The 23,886-nt window shown below is 36.8% G+C and overlaps 1 protein-coding gene across 1 annotated transcript in view; it reads right to left on the bottom strand.

The window, feature by feature from the left end:
* Window positions 1-23,886, bottom strand: part of EPB41L2 (erythrocyte membrane protein band 4.1 like 2) — a 133,108-nt gene that overhangs the window by 47,771 nt on the left and 61,451 nt on the right. Inside the window, exons 5-11 of the mRNA XM_054722629.1 lie at window positions 23,555-23,597; window positions 18,875-18,950; window positions 15,239-15,457; window positions 11,640-11,727; window positions 8,009-8,161; window positions 7,396-7,493; window positions 4,428-4,600 (exon numbers count right to left, since the gene is read on the bottom strand). Coding sequence (XP_054578604.1) covers window positions 4,428-4,600; window positions 7,396-7,493; window positions 8,009-8,161; window positions 11,640-11,727; window positions 15,239-15,457; window positions 18,875-18,950; window positions 23,555-23,597 — 850 coding nt within the window. The remainder of the gene's footprint in view (window positions 1-4,427; window positions 4,601-7,395; window positions 7,494-8,008; window positions 8,162-11,639; window positions 11,728-15,238; window positions 15,458-18,874; window positions 18,951-23,554; window positions 23,598-23,886) is intronic.

Below are 23,886 nucleotides of genomic sequence, written 5' to 3'. Positions count from 1 at the left end.
GAGCTCTAAGACCAGCTGAAATGAGAGTCAAAGCAGTGTCGGAATCACAATGTAAGCATTACTTTAATTCTCTAGGATTTCTTCGATCTTATCTGAGATTATTTCTGAAACAAATAATTATCTATTTATTAAAATTATTTGCTTCAATAAGTTTAAAGAATTCTCCCATAAAAAAAACTTTAATTTAAATGCCATTTAAAATTGTGACAAGACAGTAAAGGTAGATTTTAGGGAATGAATTTGTTTAATAGTTTTTATTTCTCTAACGTCCCTCCTGAATGCCTCAACTTGACCTAACAGTAAATCTAATACATAGATACCCTCCCACTCAGCAAGCCTGGCCCTCATGTATTCCCTTCATCTCTCCCACAGATGGGCAGGAACATAAGATTGTGTTGCAATCTGTGTCATATGGCAAATCAACCCAACATGGCCTCAGATCTCAACAAGGCAAAGTGAGTAGCAGCTGGCAAAGCCTCTGTCTATCTGTAGTTTCTCCCTCAAACCACAGGAACAACCACTAAGGTCATTTTACTTGTATAAAAAGTGTTTGACTGGCCCAGATCTATGCTTAGTAACCACAAAGGCCTTTAGGCTGCAAGCCTTTGGAGGGCAGGGACTGTATGTCATCCACCACATTGAACTTGGGAGGCATCAAGCACCTCTAACACATGTTTTATGAGAAACCTTTGATCTACATCCCTCACATGCCCTAAAACTTCCTTCTTCCCCAGTCTTGACGTTTTGGCCACCCTCATACTTGCTTGCACCCAGTTAACTCAAGCCAGAAACCTCAAAGTCTCTTCCTTCACCCCTCAACATCTGCAAGTCTGGCCAGTTCTTCCATCTCTATTTGACCACCCAGGTCCCTCAGGACTCATGCTTTTGAAAGCCCACAGAATGTCACAAAATGAACTCACATCTTACATTAGGTATAATTATTTTCCAGGTGTTTTTTTTTAATAAACTTTTGAGGAGATTTTCATAGGTTTCACTTGGAAAGTATAGAGCTATGAGTAATTATTTTAACTTATGATTATGATTTCTAAGCGCCCCTACACATACTCAGAAATTATTGCAAAATAGGAAAAATCTGACCTAGAAATAATTTCAGATATAATATCAAAATTTTAATGAGCTTCAAATTTAAATTTATATAATGACATTGACAAAATGTTGACACTGCATACTTTTAAACATTTATTAATTTCAGTTTGCAGGGGAATTTTTATTTTGGGAGGGGGATTTAAAACAATTTTTTTAGGTCTTAAACACTTGTAGAACCCTGAGAAGCTTGTAGACCCCAGCTACTGAGCTTAGGGTGCCAAATGGCTAACTGGCCTACTATCACCCAAGGCAAGACCACCATTACTCTCATCTAGACTATTCCCAATCAGTCCTCCTGCTTCCTCTCTCATCCTCTAATGATTTAGACATTGCAAAGTTATTGTTTAAAAATAATACTGTGTACTTATGTGCTTGCACAAGTGTGTACACATCTGGACATATACACACTACACACACACACACACACACACACACACACACACACACAAACTTTCAGCAATTTCCTGCAACACCTAGAATAAAAACCACATTCTTTACCATGGCATGCAAGGCCATGTGTTACCTGCCCCAGCCTATCTCTCCCCATCACTTACTAAGCTCTGACTACACTTGACTTCTTTCTGTTCTGGAATGTAATAAGCTCTCCCTAATCTTACAGCCTTCAGACCCACTGCTCCTGCTATCTGCGATGCTTTATCTCCTGCTTTACTCAAGTCTGCTTCCTACTCATCCTTCAAATCTCAACTGAAATGGTTCTTCTTCCTCATGTAGGCCTCCGTTCCCAGATGACCCAATCTAACTAGTGTCCCTGATTATTATATTTTCCATTTTCACGAAATCATTGCTTCCCTGCTCTCAAATGCATCTTGGTCATAAACTCTTTTAAATGACTGCTTTGCCTACTTTTTTGTTTGATTTTCCAATCTTGGATTCTCACCGTCCTAAAACAGCTGTTCTGGATTGACTTTTATTATTATTTGATTATATTTGATTTTAGATATCACATTAAATTTTATGTTCTCTGTAATCACTAGAAGATTGTAAAGCCTTAAAGTGAGAACTATTGATACATATATCTACACTAGTCTAGCCTTACTTAAAAACTAAACAGAAAAAAGAAAACACAACATATGTCAACAACAACAAAAATGGTATGTTAATGGAGAGTGGTGGGAAAAAATAAAGCTCAGTACCAGGTTACAGCCTAGCTTTGCTTTGAGGAGAAAAAAAGGGAGACTATAAGCCCTAACCAAATAGTTCACTGGCTGTCTGGTCCTGCACTGGCATGAAAAGCCTCCTATTTTTCACAATAACACAATAATCCTTTTGATAACTTGCCCATCTGATGAATTACAGTGCCCAGAACACAAAAGGAAAAATAATGGATTACTGTGCCATGTTTGTGGTTTTTACTTGTAAAAAATCATTGTTTTTAGATACAAACCCATTATAACCCTCTGCACTAGTTGCCCATATAAGATGGTGCATTTCCTTAAGCACAGCTGATATACCTCATAGAAATTGCAGTAGTTTACTCTTCTTTATAAACTGTAAAATTTGTAATGTAAGAGTTATAAAGCCTCATAGTTTAAAACAAAGGATGAAACAGACAGCGTTCCAGAAAGAGGAATGATTTCTCTAAGGGCATTAAAAAATACTGCCTGCATTTATTCAGCACTTGCTAAATTCTGTGCAGCAAGGGGCAAAGTTTGTGAAATATTTACATGAATGGTCACATTTTCCAGATTTACTTGAAAAATGTTCAGTCGCCGATTAGCTAAAAGTTACACGGATAGCTATTGTACATTAGTAATTCACTGTTTATTTTTTTTTTCCATTTTTTAAATTTAATTTACTAAGTTTAAATCCCTACATTTGGGAATGTGGACATTTATCTGAACCAAGTTTATGGTCACCTTGCAATTTTTGGGTGGTCTCATAAAAATATACTAAAGATTCTTCTGAATCAATATTTAATAATTATGTATACAAAGATGCCCAACAACAAATCCTGAGAAGTATCTCCATGTGTATGCCTGGTTCTGTTTTCCAAGTTCATTCCAGGAAAAATAGATCAAGATCAGGGGGTGTTTATCCTTCACTGAGAGAATATTTTTATGTATTAGCATATTGTCTGTTTCAGGTAATTATTTATAATACAGTTGTTCAAGTTCATATTTCAGAAAGCTATCAGTAATAACAAGCAATCAAAAAAGATTTTTGTTGCCCTAACTGGTTTGGCTCAGTGGATAGAGCGTCAGCCTGCAGACTCAAGGGTCCCAGGTTTGATTCCGGTCAAGGGCATGTACCTTAGTTGCAGGCACATACCCAGTAGGGAGTGTGCAGGATGCAGCTGATCGATGTTTCTCTCTCATCGATGTTTCTAACTCTCTATCCCTCTCCCTTCCTCTCTGTAAAAAATCAATAAAATATATTTTAAAAAAAACAAACAAAACAAAGATTTTTGCTGATAACAGTAATAAAAGATAATTTTTAAATTTTATATTACTATTTTTTTATGTTTTGAGATTAATCAACAAAAATGTTGAAAAGCTACTTCTTCTGGTAGAAAGTCATCCATACAAATTATTTTCACTTAGGTAGAAAAAATTTAAGTCCTTCATAAACTATTCTAATATAAAATTAACCGTAGCTTTTTTCTAGAAAACCTGCTATTAACTCAAAATTAGGGTAATAAGATACATACATGTATGAAAGGAAGCAACATCAATTTATTTCCATGTATAATTTATATAAAACTACAAATATGTAGCTAATTAGAATTCCAATAGGAAAAATATACAAATTTTACACTCCCCTTGGGTGAAAGAACAAACAAATATATTATATTTCCTTCCTTTTTTTTAAAACACTACATTTTAAACTGATCCTTTGAAGCTGTGAATGGTTTCTCATATGCTAGAAAGTTTGGTAAGCTCCAGTCAGAGTTTTTAAAATCATAAAAATTTGAATGTTTTAAGTTCCTTTGAATAGAAGTTCAGATGTTACCACACCAAAAACCTTTGAAATTACATTTTTGCCAAAAAATAAGCCACATAAAATACATCACAATTAAATCAGACCAGTAAAAACATGTTTGTCCATCATCTCATCAATGAGAACTCTTAGCTAACATTTGTGCCCACTGATAATGCAAAAATCATTTAGATTCAGAACTGACAACTTCAAATCCTACAAAATGTTCTTGTGAGCATTAGAAATGAAACTTTATTTACTCAGAATAAAATGGCTATTCCTCTAGGGTATTTCTGGGGGTGCTCATCAACTTGATCAACGTTTTCTGATCCCACTGGATTAGAAAGATTAATGGAATCCAAAACCGTCAAAAACATCTTTACCTCCATCTAGAATCCTGGAGGCCCGCTTACTAGATGTGCGCTCAAAGTGTGGCGCGGGCCTGTCAATGAGGGTGCTTGCCTGGCGGGTCTGGGCTTGGGTGCGGCCGCTGTAGCGGAATTTGGACCCCAAGGTCAGGAACTTGGCCTTTGGTGGCTGCTCTGGAGACACAAGCCTGTAGTGGGGAGAAAAAGGAACAAAATTAGAATTTATGAATTCCTCATTAACTTTCAAACTCTTTTAATATCTCATTTTATTAAGCATGATTACTCAATATTAAAAAAAGGATGACTAACCTAATGAAAAAGAACATTATTTATATACCTTCCTACATAAGAGCTCGATGATAGTGATAAGATGAATAAATCCATATTCATGTATTTATGAATATGTTTTCCTCGACATGAGCCAAAGTGCAGCTGTTCTCAGTGTTTATCGAAGGTTATTTATTTGTATTAGCTTAAATCATTTAGATAAACACATATGTCTGAATTCTTGCTCCTAGTTGTAAGTGCCAAGTAGCGATCCCTTACTCTTAGTAATTCTTAATATTTATGTCTATTTTTCCTGGGAAAGAACATCTAACAAGGAATCTGTTCCATCAAGTGATGCTTTCCCATGAAGGCGGCAGCATGGGGTGGATCTGCTGAGATGATTAACTTCCTTTCTTGCTAGCACAGTTCTACTGCTTAAACCCGGATTCATAATGGATAAAGTTAAACTTAATGTCAAATACTTCCATGTACGAAAAAACATGTTCTTAAGTAAACGAGCCAATCTTGTCTGGCATACAACTGAAATTTCCTCACTATCACTGTCTGATCAAGAGTTGGCAAAATATCTTAACAAAAAAATAATATCAGAGCTCTTGTGGAATTTATTAAATACAAGAAGGCTTTAGTTAACAATTCCACAATATGGAGAATGCTACAAAAATTTTTCCTATCATTCTCCAAGAGTGAATCTTTAAGAATTATTTAGCATTGCAAGTATTCTGCCCAATTTTTTAGAAAACTTATTTTGCTAAGGAAGCAACAAAAAATGTTTCAAGGAAAGGTAAAGCTACATGTAATAATACAAGAGACGATCCTCCATTAGTTAAGGATTCTCAGTAGTCTTAAACATTCCTCCCCCTCTCCCCGAAGTGTTAGAATTAAACTGATGAAAGAACTAAAACCCTCTGGGCTCTCTTGGCTTTAATCTATTCATGTAGGGTAGTAGAAGTGTTTCTTTAAATCTTCCATTTTCTGCCAATAGATTTTGGAAGGAAATATGTCACATGCAAAAGAAGGAAAGTCATTAACTAGAGGATTTCATTTTGTTTCTTGCCTGACACTGGTTGACCACATACTCAAAGTATTAGCTTGCAGAGTAATTTTCTGATGATAAAAAAATCCTTAAGTAATTAAGCTTCAATTAAATAGATACAAACATCAAAACAAAAAAGGGGCTGACTTGACCACAGACATTTATTAGCTCTCTTTAAAAGAATTTTTTTGGTGATTTAAGTCAATGGTATTATAAATAAGTTTTCTAAGAAAATGTAGATAAATCGACAAAATATTTCAAGAATATCACTTCAAGATCAGTTTATTTTCTTTTTATTTTACTTTTATTTTCCACATCAGACCCTATCTTCATAAGAATAACATCAAAACCACTACAAGGCATCTATCATTTCACTTTTGGAAATTTAAAAGCTATGATAAGGGGCTAATCATTAGAGTATTAAAGGTCTGGAGAAGATAATCTAAGTAATGATGTATTAAAGGAATCCAACTTTTACCTATTTTACTGCTTAAGTAGTGTATTAACATTTTAATTTCATAAAATTCCTGTCATTACAAATTAATATTATTAATGTTTCTCTATGGAAAATGAACATTTTAAGAAAAATCCACATACCAATTACTAAATCAATCATACATTTAATAGAGTGCCGTGGGTTCCCATAAAAGTCTCTATGAAGTGGCTGATGACACTAACTCACTTGGGATTAATTTGGATTTACAATGCCAAAGTTTAAATGGCAGTTTAATGTCAAGCTAGAGAACCTCATGTTAATCTTGTTTACACACCACCATCACCACCACCAACAACAACAAAAAGCACTGAGAAAACAGCAGGAAGCACATCAGCTGCAAATTCAGTTGGGAAGTCTAGCACCGTGGGTATACTTGTGGGTGCCTGGAGCCACACTACCTGGGTCTGAGTCCCATCACCACCGTTACTACGTTACTATGTATATAACTAAGAGCATATTTCTGAACTTCGCTGTTCCTCAGTTTCTCCATATGTAGAGTGAAGATAACTGCACCTGCCCCATAAGCTGTTTTATAAGAATTCGTAAAATAAATCCATGTGCAGCACTAAGAATGGTGATGGGCTCTATTAAATGCTCAAGCAAGGACAGCAGCTTTATAATGTTCTTGTTCTACTAATATTAGTCTAGCTGAGTGGCTGTCAATCAACACAAAGATCTGTTTATGGCTTCAATCTGAAAGCCGTTTTAATTTCCTAAAGAAATTACTTGAATCTTTTGTGATAAACTAAAACAGAACAAAATCCACTGATCAGATTCAAAGCATTCTGCAGACAAATTATGATTTGCCCTTTCTGTGTTACATACATGTTGTGAGCAAAGTTATATAAGATTTAAAGATATAAAAATGCTTTTATTAATCATTATCCCAAAAGTCTGTAGGAGCAAACTGGTCTGCTTTTAAATTGAAGTCCATGGTATGTCAGCAAAAATGAAGGCAGATAGTTCAGAGTGATGAGTGATGACAAGGCATGGCCCAGGCAACAGAAATAGACACAGGAGTGGACTTTGCAGACAAAGATTTGACACTGATGAGAGCAAAGAGCCATAATGGAGGGTGTTGCTGCATCTGCCACACTCTCCTCTACCACCTCCCAGTAAGTAAAAGAGCTATTTCAATTAATTTTAAGCTGTTTTCTTTCAATTACCTGTAAAAAGTATGATGTTCCACACACACTTTCCATAGCCTTTTTGCAGCCCGATGGTTCGGCAGTTTGAATCCAATGGTACTCTCAAACTGTTCCAGCTAGAATAAACAAATCGGCATATTTCTTTAAGAGTTAATTGGGAGCTACTAAAAAACATGAATTCACATTTTCTCTAAAAAGTTGAAAAACAATGAGTACATCTAATATAATTTATACATAATAAGTATTTCATAGACTGCAATACTAGTTTCTATGAAAAGCAGGTACATAACTATTGACATAAACAATGTCAACATCCACGAAAACTAATTTTACCATTTTCCTATTGATCTCTACTTAGCTGATTCAACAACAAAAAATGAGCCCCCACAATGTGGCAGGCACTTAACTGTCTTTCCTGTTCTGTGAATCTGTGGCTGTTGCTTGTGTTTCAGCAACAGGAATATATATGCAGGTTTATCATTAAGAACCTGACCTTTTTTTCACCACGAAGAAATAAAGAATAGTTCGTTTTCTTAAATTCAGTGGAAAAGAATTCAGTTAGCTCATGGCCATGAAGGAGAACATGGACAAAGCCTAATCAGATATGCCAAGGACTACACAACATGCTTACCTCTGCTGGCCTAACTTTAATGTAGAAGTTACTGCGCTTATAGGAAATTTTCAAGATTTTCGGCCAAGCAAAACGATTGATTCTCAGTCTGTCCTTATAAATGAGAAGCCCATTAGCACACACACCCAGCTTGATGTCCACGCCTTCTGAGTCCTGCCAAGCATAAGCATTTTAGCGTTGTGAAAATTATACAGATCAGGAAGCTCATTAGCTCCTCAAACCATGACCAGGAATATCAATTTAACAGGTTGGTATTTAAATTTCAGTGACAGTACACAGGTTAATAGAAATGGTAGGACACGCAACACATCTTAAATCTTATCATCTTCAGGGATCAGGTTTGATTTGCCAAAGAGGTACACAACGTAACTACAGGACACAATATTCTTCAAAAGGCATTATTCATGTTCCTGAGCTCGGGCCTATGAGCTCACAAGGAAGGAAGGAAACAACATGATTTAGGTATCCTGAAGATATGAGTGTTCTCCAAGAGGCTACGCCAGCCCTTGGGGATAGATAGTATGTTGGTTAAAATACATTCGGCCTTTTACTTTAGTAAAACTTATTTCAGATGGATTATTCTAGCTAATAGCTATTAAAGTTACACCTATATTCTGTAAAACAGCAATCCCTCCCAGAAAATTTCTCTTCTAGACTGACAGTGTTAAAATGTTTGAAATCTTTCAAGTAGTTATTCAATAACTCCAAGTGCTGACATCTAGTTCTTGTCATAGCATATTTTTGGCTGGCATATTTCAAAGGACTGCAGGCTATTCTTTAATTATTAATATTGTTTTAATTTAGAACAGACGACAATCTAGAATAATCACAAGCCTGAAAGATTTTAAACTATCAAGTAAGTTTACAGACAAAAGTAAAAAATTGGCTCCTCACATTTCTAGTAGTGTTGAAAATCTAATATGCACAATACTCAAAATGTACAAATTATTATTTATCTTTAAGGGAAAGACCAAACCTCATTCAAATATGTAAAATTGAAGAATATTATTTAAAGATATTCATAATTTCTAAATTCTCAAAAAGCTTGCTGAAACAAACACTACATTTAGTCTAGTCTCAATTCAATACAACATTTCAACTGTCCTGTTGAGAACAATGTAACACAATTTATATTAGTTTTTAAAAAAAATAAAAGTACAGTACTAGGTAACTGATGCCAATTGCTTTAGTTGCTGATATGTGAATAATTCATATATACAAATAAAATTACATTAGATCACCTGAGGAGGTTTAAATATCTAATCTATAAGGTGCTTTATTCACCAGTGTCCTGGCAGCCAAAATTCTCTCTAGGAACAGAGTAAAAAGCTGGGTGAGTCAGGCACAGGTGTCCAAGCAACTTGGCATCACTCACAAATGGTGCGTTTGCCAAAAACGTCACTGGCCATGACCGCAGGAAGCAGACTGGAAGATTGCCCAAGACAGCATGTTCTCACCACAAGTGAGGAGGCAGCCCTCATTTGAAACATTGAACAAAGCCATCCCTAGTCTGAAGCAATCTTTAGACAGGACACTGAAGCTATTTTATCTGACTTAATAATAAACAAAATCTGGATCCAAGTAAATGAATTGATTTTCGATTGTTCCACACATTGTTTTAGAATTATCAGTATTTATACGATGAGAAATTACAAATAAAGGATAAGAAAGGGAAAGACATCGTCTTTGACATTCAACCTCAAAGTCAGAGAAATAAAGAAAAAGGGAGCATCTCCTCTGCTGTGCTCACTGCTCCCGGAAGCTGCCCCACGTGGGTATCAACAGGATCCCACGCCCACTGACTTTTGCAAGGTTCAGCCTATGGAAAGTTCGTAAAGAAGATCAGAGAGAGAAGGGAGGGAGGGGCAGTCAAGGTTTTGAATATCCAGATTCCCTCCCTGTATGGCTGCCATCTGGCTGGCTCTGTCCTTGACAATGTCAGCTCCTCTCTAGATGGCCTTTCCACACAAATCTCTCCCGAGTCCTGCAATCACCCTTCGGATCCAGAGAGAGCTGGTGCTTTACTACTACCTCAGAAGTATCGCTACTCCTGTGGTTTCCCTGTACCTTTGTCAAGATGCCTTTTATTCAACACCCTTCAACTTGTCCTAACATGAGAGTGCCATTAAAAACTCTTCTGATAATAAAATATTAATTAAAAGATGTTTTAAATACAATCTCAAGACAATGAAAAACTATAAAGGCACAAAAACTATAAGAAAGGTTCTTTTAAATTGCTATATATCCTTTTAAATGAACTACAAATATCTTATCAAATATTATCTGAGTCCATCAGATGATAAACAGAATGAATGAATGTTACTTTGCATAATCTCATTTTTAAATGCGTGAGTTCAACTGCTCTAAGATTTTTTTAATGTTTATTTATTGATTTTAGAGAAAGGGGGTAAGATTTGTTATCCCATTTATTTATGCATTCATCAGCTGATGCTTGTATGTGCCCTGACTAGGGATCAAATCTGCAACCTATCAGGACATTGCTCTAAACAACTGAGCTACCTGGCCAGGGCAACAAGATTTTTTTAAAACAAGAAAATGTATCAAAATATTAACAGTGATTGTTTCGCGTAAAGAGATTTCAGTGATTTTGCCCCTTCTGTTCACCTCTATTTTCTATGATGAACATGTATTACTTTTATAATAAGGAAAAATCTTTAAAGAATAAAGAAGCCACTGAGGAAAAAAGAGAAATTTTCAAATATGAAGGACTATTAATACAAAAGAAAGTATTAATCTGAGGACTAGGGAGGGAAGATATCTTCGGGTGGGGGGCTTTCCTGGAGATCTCACAAATCCTTTCATCTGGGCTTCCTATGCTACATCTAGGGATTGGCAGAGTCTTTTAAAAGCAGGCTACCACAGCTTCCCTCAGCATGTTGAGTTGACTCTGAATATATTTCCAAATCCATCTTTCAAACCTTACCTCTTGTTCTCCTAGGCTCTCCCCATTAAATGATCATCCAAACAAGGATCATGAAGTAGGTGACATTTATTACTGGCATCCTCACAACCCAACCCAATCCCACCTTCTCCTATCACCTATTCATTCTTTTCCTCCCACCTTTCAAATTAGACTGAAGGTGCTATGTCACTTGGAGCCTGGGCCAGCCTACTTTATCTTACAAGAGGGAGAAGCCCAATTCAAGGGCTCCTTTATAACCAGGGAGTTTTTAGACAGTGGTCAATACCCATGATGCTTTTGCCCTTTCATGGTAGCTAAGATCTGCTCTCCGATCCTAAGACAGAGGCAGGAGAGGGAGCTGGGATAGAGGGCACTTTTGTTACTTCTAATAAGACAAAAGCTGGGATGCAGAATAAACCAAGATGATGGATCAAAAAGGCTGATAAGATGAGTCTTGGGATAAGTACATATGAAAGGGCATTAATTAAAAATGTTGGAAAAAGAAGAAAGAAGTAGGGGAGAAAAAAAATGAACCCTCCCACAACTATAAACACCACAATTAGTCACCAAAGAAATATTACAGAGGCCCTGGGGTGAGGGTGAGTAGCCTTTTGCAAAAGGTGAACCAGACTGTTCTGACACTGGAGCCCTCTCAAAACTTCAGTCAACAGCCTGGAAAGAGGCCACCTCCCCATGACATTACAGTACCTTGGCATGATGTAGGTCAACACCATACATGGAAAGCCTCTTTGCATTTTCTAAGAACTGAGAATCAGCTTGTGCTGGAGATAAGCCCCTAAGAATCAAAAGAAACAATATTATCTTATTGGTGGATGCAAAGAAAATGTGGCCAAAATGGGGGGAGGGGTGGATGAGCTTGGAGAGTTTGGGGTGCAGGTAGTAACACAGATAAATTTGCAGAAAAGTAGAAAACAGGTAAAACAGCTGAACTCTCAATCTCTAGCATTTTTATCTTAGGATCCTCTAATAAACCTGTTTATTACAAGGATATGCACTTCTTACCCTTACCCTTTTTCTCTTAGAAAGCTGCTTTTAATTTTTCCTACTGGGGAAAAACACCCCAGCAATAATGGATACAAAATAATTAACAAAAAATAAAATAAAATAAAATGAAAGAAAAAAGTGATTTCATTTTTCTGAAATAAATTCTTACTCCTTAATTTTATTTCACTAGACTTGATAATAACAAAGATCAGAAGTATTTGTATTTGATTTTACACCTACAGCAGATGGTACATATCACATTCTATCCACACTGAACGTATTTCCCTTCCAATCTACATTCCCAACTAAACCAATTTTAAGCTCCTAGAAAGCAGGAACATGCCCCATTAAACTTCATATTGCCCATAGCATTTTAGCAACAGATATTTCTAATTCAAATTACAATACATGTTTATTTGCATATATAAAAATAAAAAATTAAAAGCATTTTGATATTAAAAAATATTTAAAGTCAAATATTGCATTTAGCTTTTATGTATTTATTGAGTTTATTGGGGTGACATCCTTATATACTAAAAGGCTAATATGCAAATTGTCCCCTCTGGAGTTCAACCGACCCAACAGAGTTTGACTGCTCACTATGACGTGCATTGACCACCAGGGGACGGCATGGAACGAGCCCTCCTGTTTCAATCTAATGAAGTCCCCAGGGAAGGAAGGCCCCAAGCGGCAGCCAGCAGCCAGCAACCCGCAGCCGAGGGAAGGAAGGCCCCGATTAGCCCTGATCATCTGCCAAGCCTAGGGACCCTACCCATGCACGAATTTTGTGCACCAGGCCTCTAGTTGGTTAAGAAAATTACATAGGTTTCAAGCGTACAATTCTATATCATCTTCCTATCCATGAACACGGTATATGCTTCCACTTATTTGTATCCTCTTCAAGTTATTTCTTTAGAGTCTTACAATTTTCCGAGTATAGGGCTTTTACAACCTTGGTTAAATTTACTTCTAGGTATTTTAAGTTTTTTTTGAAGCAATTGTGAATGGGATTGTTTTCTTAGTTTCCCAGATAGTTCATTATTGTTTATAAAAATGAAACTGACTTCTGAATATTTATTTTGTATTCTGGTACGTTACTGAATTCATTTATCAGTTCTGGTAGTTTTTTGGTGGAACCTATAGGGTTCTCTATATATAGTCTCATGTCATCTACAAATAATGACAGTTTTATATCTTCCATTCCAATTTGGATGCCTTTTATTTCTTGTCTGATTGCTGTGGCTAGGACTGGCAGTACTATGTGGAATAAGACTGATGAAAGCAGACATCCTGTCTTATTCCCAATCTTAAAGGCAACTCTTCAGCCTATTTATTATGATGTTGGCTATGGGTTGGTTTGTCGTATATGACTTTTATTATATTGAGGTATGTTCCCTCTATTCCCACTTTGCCAAGTTTTTATCATAAATGGGTGCTGGATTTATCTAATGCTTTCTCTGCATCAATTGATACGATCATATGGTTTTCACCCTTCATTTTGTTTATGTGGTGTATCATGTTAATTGATCTGTGGATATTATGCCAACCTTGCACCCCCAGAATAAATCCCACTTGATCATGGTGTATGACTTTTTTACTATTTTGCTGAATGCAGTTTGCTAATATTTTGTTGAGGATTTTTGTATCTATGATCATCAGGCTATATTACTGGGCTACAATTTTCTTTCTTTGTTGTGTCTTTATATGGTTTTAGAATTAGGATAAAGCTAATTGTAAAATGAGCTTGGGAGTCTTCCCTCCTCTTGAATTTTTTCAAATAGTTTGAGAATAACAGGTATTAGTTCTTCTTTGAATGCTTGGTAAAATTCACCTGTAAAGCCATCCGGTCCAGGACTTCTGTTTGCTGGTGTGTTTTTTATTACTGCTTCAAGTTCACTAGCTGTAACTGTCTATTCAAACTCTCTGATTCTTCCTGATTTAGTTTTGGAAGATTGTATGTTTCTAGAAATTTACCCATTTCATCCAGATTGTCCAATTTGTTGGCATATATTTGTTCATAATATTTTCTTACAATCCTTTGTATTTCTTTGGTGTCAACTGTTACTTCTCTTTCATTTCTGATTGGGTCCTCATTTTTTCTTTGATGAGTCTGGTTAAAAGTTTGTTAACCTTGTTTATCTTTTCAAAGAACCAGCTCTTGGTTTCATTGATCTTTTATATTACTTTTTAGACTCTATTTCACTTATTTCTGCTCTGATCTTTATTATTTCCTTCTTTCTACTCATGGAGTTTATGTTCTTTTTCAAGATCCTTTAAGTATAAAGTTAGATCGTTAGAGTTTTTCTTGTTTCTTGAGATAGGCCTGCAATGCTATGAATTTCCTTCTCAGGACTGCTTATACTGTATCCCATAGATTTATGGGTTGTTGTGATCTCATTTTCATTTGTTTCTAGGTATCTTTTGATTTCTTTATTGATCTCATTGTTAACCCATTCATTGTTTAGTAACCTGTTATTTAGCCTCCATGTCTTTGTGTGTTTTTCAGGTTTTTTTTCTTATGATTGATTTCTAGTTTCATACCATATGGTCAGAGAAGACTGCTTAAAAAAAAAAAAAACATAGAAAAGTCAATAAATGTGGTCTAAAAACTTCTAATCTCTAAAAGTTTCTTTCAAATCATTATCTTCAAAATTTTCAAAAATTTCAATTTTGCAATGTGGGACAAACTATAATTTTGTAGCTCGAGTTTTTAAAACTTATGCTAAAAGAAGCCTTTTGTTTTCACATAGATATAAAAGTTCTTAACCTGTAATGTGGTATGTAAATGATTAAGTAATCCTTAGCTAAACCTCAGTCATCTTTTGTGGATAGAGAAACCACTTGCATATTTCAGTAATTTCTCCTACGTCCATCACCACCCACATTTCTGATTCAAATCCGGATGACTAATCATCTCCCTTGCTTTCTTATTAAAGATTGTAATAAAAAAATTAAAGGGCAGAAGGAACATACAGTAAATGCCAAACAAGTATGTGGGTATGCTTGTTTCAACTTTGTGTGTGTATAAAAGGAATAAAAATGGCAGTAGAAAGATGTCATAAAAAAAGGAAACTTTTCCGATATATGAAAACATTTAGCCTCCTGAGCATAGTTCCTCATATTATAGTCATAAAGACCCAGAAAGTTTACCTCAAGGACTGAAGGGTGTCTTGGTTAGTACTAAGTGAAGTTCCAAAAGGAAACATGAGATAATACTACCATCTCTAATGTCTAGCAAGTTTTATAAAGAAGCTATTTAAACCTATCATGCCATTCTCTCTCCAGCCAGCAAGTCAACAGACCTGTGGGTTTTATGCAGCTCTACCACCTTCTCTTCCAGCTCCTTTGTCTGGGAGGGGGCAAACTGGAAGTCACTGAGGTCATGACTGGCATGTTCTTCTGGGTCATAATCTCCAAGTTCAGCTTGTAGTGTGTAAGATCCCAGGAGGGCATGAGTCACAAAAGAACAGGGCAGGCGGCCAGAGGCAATGTCCTGTCGGAGCTGAAGGCACAGGAAGTATCTGAGGAGCAGGGGGAGAAAAGGATTGAAGAGAACAAGTAGTTAAGATTGCAGCACTCATAATCCTTGAGTTCTAATATTCCTTTTGAAAACAAATATATAATATAGGCACTCTTCATATCCCTAGCAAAAAAAAATATTTTTTTTTTCTAATAAGAAGCCCACCTTGCTCCTTGGACTCCCAACTTTGTGGCTTATATACAGAAACTGAGTCTAGAGAGCTAAGCAATAGAATGCAAACTCTGAACTTCTATTCCAGTAGTAGTGTATTATGACTATAATTATTACAACAAAGAGTTTTATGACTGAAGGTAAAAATTCCAATCACTGTCCCCTTGGATTTAAAACTAATCAAAATTAGCAAAAATTAATACAATTTTAAAAATAGCGGTAGCAGGTGGTAGGGGAGGCTGGGGGGAGGTCAATGGGGGGGAAAAAGAGACATATGTACTACTATTTGTAACACTTTAAACAATATAAAAAAGGGAATAAAATAATTTTATCCCCCCTTTCACTCACCCCCAAAACATAGCAGTAGCCCTTAAGCATTAGCAAGAAAAGTTAAACTCATCCTGCCCTTTTTCCTCTCTACTCTTTTCAAACTAATTTCTTATTTTTCTGAGACACTTAACAACAATTATAAGTTAGTCTCTACTCTGAAGCCCTAACTTGCTCACTCACCCCATCTAAAAAAGTAGCTAGTTTAGTCTGTGGTAGAAAAAGGATGGGCTTCACAGTGAAGCAAAGCTAACACGATGCAACTTTGAGCAAGATAATTTACTCACCTAAGGTTAATTCACCACCTGTAAAATGGGAAAAACTACCTCCCTCTGAAGGCGAGGGTGAAAAATTAGATAATATAAACACATTGCATGGTATCGTGGGAATCAATATTTGGTAGCTATAATCATAATAATGGTATTATTAGTTATAATTATTATTCCATGTACCAAGTAGCTTACCAAACAGTTATAAAAGATTCTGTTTTTTCACTAAATAACATGGAGAAACATGTTATTTATATTCTTTGAGGATTTTATTTTTTTTTGCCCCCTATCAAACTCCTTTTGGTGACATTTTAAAGCCTGATTGCTCAAATTTAACCAATTGCTAAGGTTACCAACGACCACTCCGAACTAAATGGCTCTCATTTTTGAAGATTTGTTAGCGACTGCCATTCCTACTGGCAGGTAGCCACCTTCGTGTGGACACTTCTGCCTAGCGTGGCTATCCGTGCCCCTGCCCCAACCTCCTCTTATCCTCTACCCAACACATTCAAACAGGCGCACTGCCTCTCAGCCAGGCCTCACAGCTGTTCAGTCAGAGAGCACAACCCAGCACATGCCATCAGCCATCACACAGTTCAGTTAAACCTGGATTACTGGGCACATCTGTCAGGCAGGCCAGAGACTCTTTACCATCATCATAGTCCCACAGCTGGCAAAGTATCTGCCACGTGGTGGGTGCTCAATAATTTTCTGAGAATGAAAGTTGTCTCACTATCACTGCAGTCTGAGTGTTTTTATGCATTGCAGAAACTCTCTTTCTAAGGAGGATTATATGTTTCCTTGACTCCTAGAAAAGCATGAGTACCACTGTACTTATTTTATTTTCATTTTTTAAATTCATTTTTATTGTTGACACTATTATAGATATCCCCCACTCTCCTCCCGAAATGATTCAGGTTATCCTCCAATTCTCTAAGGCTAATCAAGAACAGTGCTACTTCTTCACATTTTATGACAGTTTTAAGGCCTATCCACAGATTCCATCTATTACTAAAATCTTATTGCTCCCTTTTATAGTATTGTCTCTACTTTTCCCATTATCTCTACTTTTCCCATTGGTGCTTTCAAAGCTTAAGTTTGAAGTACAAAAAGCTTCCAAAAAAAACTGCAACAGCTCCCTGAATTTCCCACCTTGGGAAATTTACATTGCAGGAAAGAGCATTCTTTAAACATTTTTCTGAACACTGTTTTTGCTTACTCCACCTTCTAAATGTTCACTCAAGTCGTGGTGAAGATTTCAATCATGACAAGCAGGCCACCAGCTTAGGCAAGTGGCTGGTCTCAGGCTGCACTACCACGGCTGTTAGTTAGCTCACTAGACTATATCATTTCTCCCCTTATACACAGAGAGACTGTTAAAGCCCAATTTAAAAGGAAAACCAAAACACTGATGATGTAAGATGCAATCACCCAAGAATTATCATCCTCAAACAAAATACTGCAAGCAGCAGTGTATGTACTAAATAGGTGTTGGGTCACAAAGCCCCAGTTATTTGCACTCCTGCAGTGAGGCTCTGTAGCTTATGCCTGCAAACCTGTCAACTTGGACACAGCTCACTGTGCAGTTACAAAAGCTACTATTTATTATTTACTAGCTGAAGCTAATTCAATCACAACTTAATTAGTACAAGTACATCCTATTCAGCAGTAAGTACTAAAGGGAAAAAAAATCTTGTTATTTAATCCAATTTTGGAAAGATAGCTCCATAATTCCTATTTCACGTGGATATCACACACTCTCTTAAGCACAACTACGCAACTTGATATTTGACAACACTGGCCCAGTAGAAAGCATCAAGGCACAGTAACCGCAAGAATCAAAAGCAGAGTCTCCCAGTAAGACCCTCTAGTTTTCTAAAAGTATATGTTATAATAAAAAACAATGTTCCTTGGCCATGTAAATAACCTTTTAAAAATATATACAAATCACCCTATCGACTTACTCTTACTAATGCTAAGAAGTCCTACCACTGGTACCCAGTTGAATAGGGATAAGACATGAAGGCACAGGCAGACACAAGAATGTTCCTTGGTTACCATTCAAATACTCAGGCATTCTCAGAATCAGGAAATGCGTTCTTGCTCCTAAACTGAATCTTTTATTTGTAATTTAAGCATATGTTTGCATATTCCAGACAATCTCAGAGGAGATGAAATGAAATAGTATTGGCTCTTACATAAGAAAGCGTATCTTATTATTTGATTGGGGCAACAAAAAAATTACAGTTCAACTGACTTTTAAAAATAATTTCATTTTCTAGCCTTATATCACCTTTGTAATATAAGACTAGTTCACAGGAACACATGGGTTGCATAATAAGAACTATCTGAGTATTGAAATGTGAGATATTAAATATCAATGATTTTTAAAGTATACCATAGGAAACAGAGTTGCCAGCAATATTTTAAAAAATATTTCATTACTCAAATATAAAGATAAATTAAAGTAAATAAAAATTTTCAAACTGGCAACCTTTCAAACTATTTTGGAACATCCACTTCCAAAGGCACTTCTAAAACTCAAGAAAAAATGTTTTCATTCGAATAATGAAATTATAACCATTACCTCAGCGCACAGAAATAAATGAGAGTATAAGTAAAGGTTTGTTTTTTGTGTAAATATGAAGTACCTGGTGATATCTTCAGTCAATTGAGAAGGATCAGGAGGATAAAACTTCACATTAAAAGTGAACAGCCAGGGAAGATCTGTAATTATTAAATATCATGGTTATTCATCCAACGAACAGAAAGACTACTTATTTATTTATTTTAATATTTTTACTTATTTCAGAGAGGAAGGGAGAGGGAGAGGTAGAAACATCAATGATAAGAATCTTGGATCAGTTGCCTTTTGCATGCCCCCCACTGGGGATTAGACCTGCAATCTGGGTAAGTGCCCTAACCAGGAATCAAACTGTGATCTCCTGGTTCATAGGTCTACGCTCAACCACTGAGCCAGGCTGGCCTGGTTATTTTCATAAAACTTAAAGGTACACTAGTTTCCGCATAAATCAGTTTAGAGAACTTCATATTTTAATTTAAAGAAAACATCATTTATAAGACAAAATAAAAAATAAAGTAAAAATCCATTACATAAATAACCCAACATTTAAGAATAATAGGATCACATTTTTTTTATAAATGTTTACTGGTACTTCAACAAACGTTTTATATGGTGATCTATTATGCAAAAATTTTAATATAACTTGCATGGAGCCGAAACCGGTTTGGCTCAGTGGATAGAGCGTCGGCCTGCGGACTCAAGGGTCCCAGGTTCGATTCCGGTCAAGGGCATGTACCTTGGTTGCGGGCACATCCCCAGTAGGGGGTGTGCAAGAGGCAGCTGATCGATGTTTCTCTCTCATCGATGTTTCTAACTCTCTATCCCTCTCCCTTCCTCTCTGTAAAAAATCAATAAAATATATTTAAAAAAAAAAAAATATATATATATATATATATATATATATATATGTATATATAACTTGCATGGAATAGTTCTGAGATAAGATTTGTTTTGACCACAGAATTTGTAGATACCATATATTCTCCACCCTTTAAAGAAAAAAGCATTTTAAGATTTCTACACTGTTGGGGGGAGAAAGATAATGATCTAGTGATCACTACAGCTATTTAGGAAATTATTTATGGGTTATTTGAAGGAAGTGTTGAAAGAAATCCCAAAGAAAGGAGATAGTGATAAATGTCACCATACTTTAAAACAATAAAATTATTTCCCAGGTTTTCTAAGTACACTAAATGTAACATATACTTTGCTGTACTGTGTCAAAAAGAATGACTATATCAACCACGTCATAAATGACATTAAAAGTTAAACATCTATTTATACATTAACATTTAACCATTCAATATAGCATGCTTCAGGTGACTTTTAAAAACGAACAAAAAACACACACAACTCTGGGAAGAGAGAAGGTATTATTTTCCCAAAGGGATCCAAATAATTCCAATGGCCTGAATTTAGAGTTGTGCTCGAAGTTCGTAGTATTTCCAAATTAAAACCAAAAAGTATGCATTATTTCAGTTCATACACATTTGAAGGCCTCACAATTGTTTTAATTTACAGACTTGAAGAAAAATTTCTTTTGACTCCCATTCTTTTGTCCAATGTGTCATTCTGCCTTTTCTTGCCAATAATCAGCATACTAACTATACTAATGAATGGCTACTGTGAACACACAAGAACTTTTGCTGGATTTTGGTTCAAAACAGTATTATTCTACTAATAAAGTCAATCCTGTTGAATTTAAGAAAGAGTTCAGTTTTGCTTTACACATTACAAATAAAACAAGGGGATACAGGACTTCACTGGCTACGGAGACACACGTGTTTCTTGGCCTGCAGCACCATGCTGGCTAGGACACACATGCACTTCTTCAGCTGCTAACACATCATTAACAGTCATCATAGAACCATCACTTCTTAATGGATCCTTACTTATTTGTTTTCTAGGTATTAAAACTAGCACATACTTGCCTAGACATGATTTCAGGGATACGTTTCTAATGGAACACATATTTTAGAATGTATTTGCAATTCTAACATTGATAAAATGCACCAATAATGCTACGTTTCATTTAATTACATATTATTGTTATCCTAATTTTTACCTAGCTATATATAAAGTCAATCTAGCTATGAATTGTTTATATATTAATCATACGTAAGCCTTAGTCTTATTATCTATATAGTTTTATTGTATACAATTGAAACATAAAGATTTTAAAACACATTTTACATAGGAACCACTAGGTTGTCAGTTGTCAAAAGTAACTAAAAAAAAAGGATTAATTTCTACCTTTGCTAACTGCCAATTAACTAAATAACAATAAATCCTAGCAGAGGCTGGGTTCAGATAGAACAAGCAGTTCTTTCATCCATTTTAACACCAGCAGAAAGACAGAAGTAAAATGCAACAGCAAAATTTCAGTTCCACAGCCTGCTTTCATGATTGGGACAGTAACTAACTCCAATAGTCTGAAAGAGTCAAATCCTACTTGTTACTGTTATTCCTCTTGCCAAACCGCAAGGGCAAAAGTCCTAAAATAACTTTTTAAAAATTTCACAAATAATCAAAACATAAGACCACCCTATATAATAAAACCCTAATATGCAAATCAACCAAACTGCAGAACGACCAGTCACTATGACAAGCACTGATCACCAGAGGGAAGATGCTCAATGCAGGAGCTGTCCCCTAGGGGTCAGTGCACTCCCTCTGTGGGAGCGCCACTCAGCCAGAAGCCAGGCTCACGGCTGGCGAGCACAGCGGCAGTGGCTGCAGGCAGGCAGTAAGGAGCGAGGGATGTCTCTCTGCCAGAGGGATGTCTGACTGCCAGCTTAGCCAGCAGGTGAACATCCCCCAAGGGATCCTGGACTGCGAGAGGGCGCAGGCCAGGCTGAGGGACTCCCCTCCCCCGAATGCATGAATTTCGTGCACCGGGCCTCTAGTGATTCATAATCAGGAATAGTCCTGCCTTTCAAAAGTTAGTAAATCTCCATGACTCTGAAATGAGTGGCATATAAAAATAATCAAACGAAAGCCAAAACAAAACCATAGGAAACAACTCAATGGAACATCAATCATGTTTCAGAGGTTATCCTGCTCTCTCCTATGTGGGTCACTTGGCAGGTCTGGCTTCAGAGAAAGTGCAAAAAGCAAGCATCTGTGCCTTTCTGAATTCATGCACCTTTTAGAACATGTAGTAACTGTAGACAGGACAGAGGGAAAGCTCCGCTTTCTCGTGCAGTTTCTTCCATAATATCAGCAAAATGTATCTGTGTCTCATTTTACTCCTTTTCTTTAACCCATTCCCCCTCTCCATCATGAAGCAAACATACACAGATGAAACACCAAGATAATAAATGCAGGGAGAAGAGGGAGGCAGGAGGGAGGAGGGATGAAGGGGGAGAATGCTGGAAAGCCAGGGGTAATAGTCAAACCATCCGTTTGCCCAGGCCTGTCCAGGTATTATCGTTAAAGTCCCACATCCTGAGAACCCTCAGTTCCTCAGCCCTGGGCAAATCAGAAAGGTCATTGTAATCAAAGATATCAATAACAGAAAAGAAAGATGAGCCTATAAGGAGAGGAAGTAGAAAAAATAAGATATGGAAGAGAGAGAGAGAGAGAGAGAGAGAGAGAGAGAGAGAGAGAGAGAGAGAGACTGACTTATGCTGAGAACAGAAAAGGGGGTTAGAAAAGGAGAGAAGAAACTACCAAAAAGTTTAATAATTTGAGAGAGAAAGGAAAGAAATGAAGAAAAATGTGGAGAAGCTAAAGTGGGACAGAAGGTGGGCGGAAAGGAACAGAAGGCAAAGCACAGGCTGGCTCCAGTGTTTTGATGTCAGGAATAGTAAAGGCAGGGAATGGAACCCAGGGCACAAAGGGCATTCTGCTCTGGCACTCAGGGGATGGTTTCACTCCGGCCCACAGGCCCAGAGGCTCTAAGCATTTTATTCTCCTGCCTGAAAGTTCCAGCTGTTGTGGCTCCCTAACTTTTCTGCTTCAGTCACTCACAGACCCTGCAGTACATTAAGTACTGATTTCCTGTGAGAGGTTTCTCTGTGGTAAAAATGTTTCTTGGCACAGATATGGCAAAGCCAGCCACAGGCCAGTCAACCTGCAGAGGCAGAACCCACAGAAAAAACTGAGGCCAGTTAGGATGGGACACTGAACGTCACTTTGGGAGTCCATGATGAAACAAATGGGGCTATGGAAGAAAAGGCCAAGCAGGACTAATGACAAACCCAGACTCAAAGAGCACGTTAAGTGGCCCGTAGGACAAAGGAGTAGAAAAGGCAATTACCTCAGAGGACTGAAAAGATCCTTCTACACATTTTCTTCCCTATAGTCCTCACTCCAGCACATCTACAAACAGTGTATCTATAAGCCTCTGGGGCCAGAGATACTCTTATTAAACTAATTACAAACTTCCAAGATGAAGTGGATAAAGTAATAAGTTTACCTAGGGTAACATTTACATAGATAATAAAAGTTACAGAAAAGCAGCTTCTCATTCTTTTCTACAGAGAAAAAAGTCAGATATATTTCAAAGTGGCAGATACTGTGAGAAAACACTGAGGACTATGACTCTAGAACCGAAAGACAGTACAGGAGCCCCTAAGCCCTATACAAAGTAGTCATAATTCCAGAAAAATATCGTTAGTAGCCTTCACTGCCCATAAGACACAAATGCAAAATAGAGCTGGTCATTCTATGACTATCTTATTATTCTAGTCCACAAACTTTTTTAAAAAGATTAACTTCAAAGTATGATTATTTGAATACTCACTTCTCAGTTGTCTCTTTATTTGTTTTGCAGGGTCTAACCAGTTCTGCAGGAGAGGAAAAAAGAGGTTAATCAACCCGTAAGAAATTTCCCAGAGTCCAAAATGGAACTGTTTACAGTTCACATACTTATTTAAATGTAAACATCCTATATAATAAAAGCGTAATATGCAAATCGACCGAACGGTGGAATGACCAGTCAGTGGGGGGGTTGGGGGGGCAGGGTTGGCAAGCAGGCAACGCCAGGCCAGCCAAGGCACATGCCAGCGGGTAGAGGGAGGGAACGGCGATGGGGGGGGGGGGGGAGGTGGGCAACCAGCGGCAGTGGAGAGGAGG

The sequence above is a fragment of the Eptesicus fuscus genome, chromosome 10 (genome assembly GCF_027574615.1).
Source record: "Eptesicus fuscus isolate TK198812 chromosome 10, DD_ASM_mEF_20220401, whole genome shotgun sequence".
In the NCBI taxonomy this organism is placed as follows: Eukaryota; Metazoa; Chordata; class Mammalia; order Chiroptera; family Vespertilionidae; genus Eptesicus; species Eptesicus fuscus.
The sequence above is the reverse complement of the archived record's forward strand: the minus strand, read 5'-3'. Positions and strand labels throughout refer to the sequence as shown.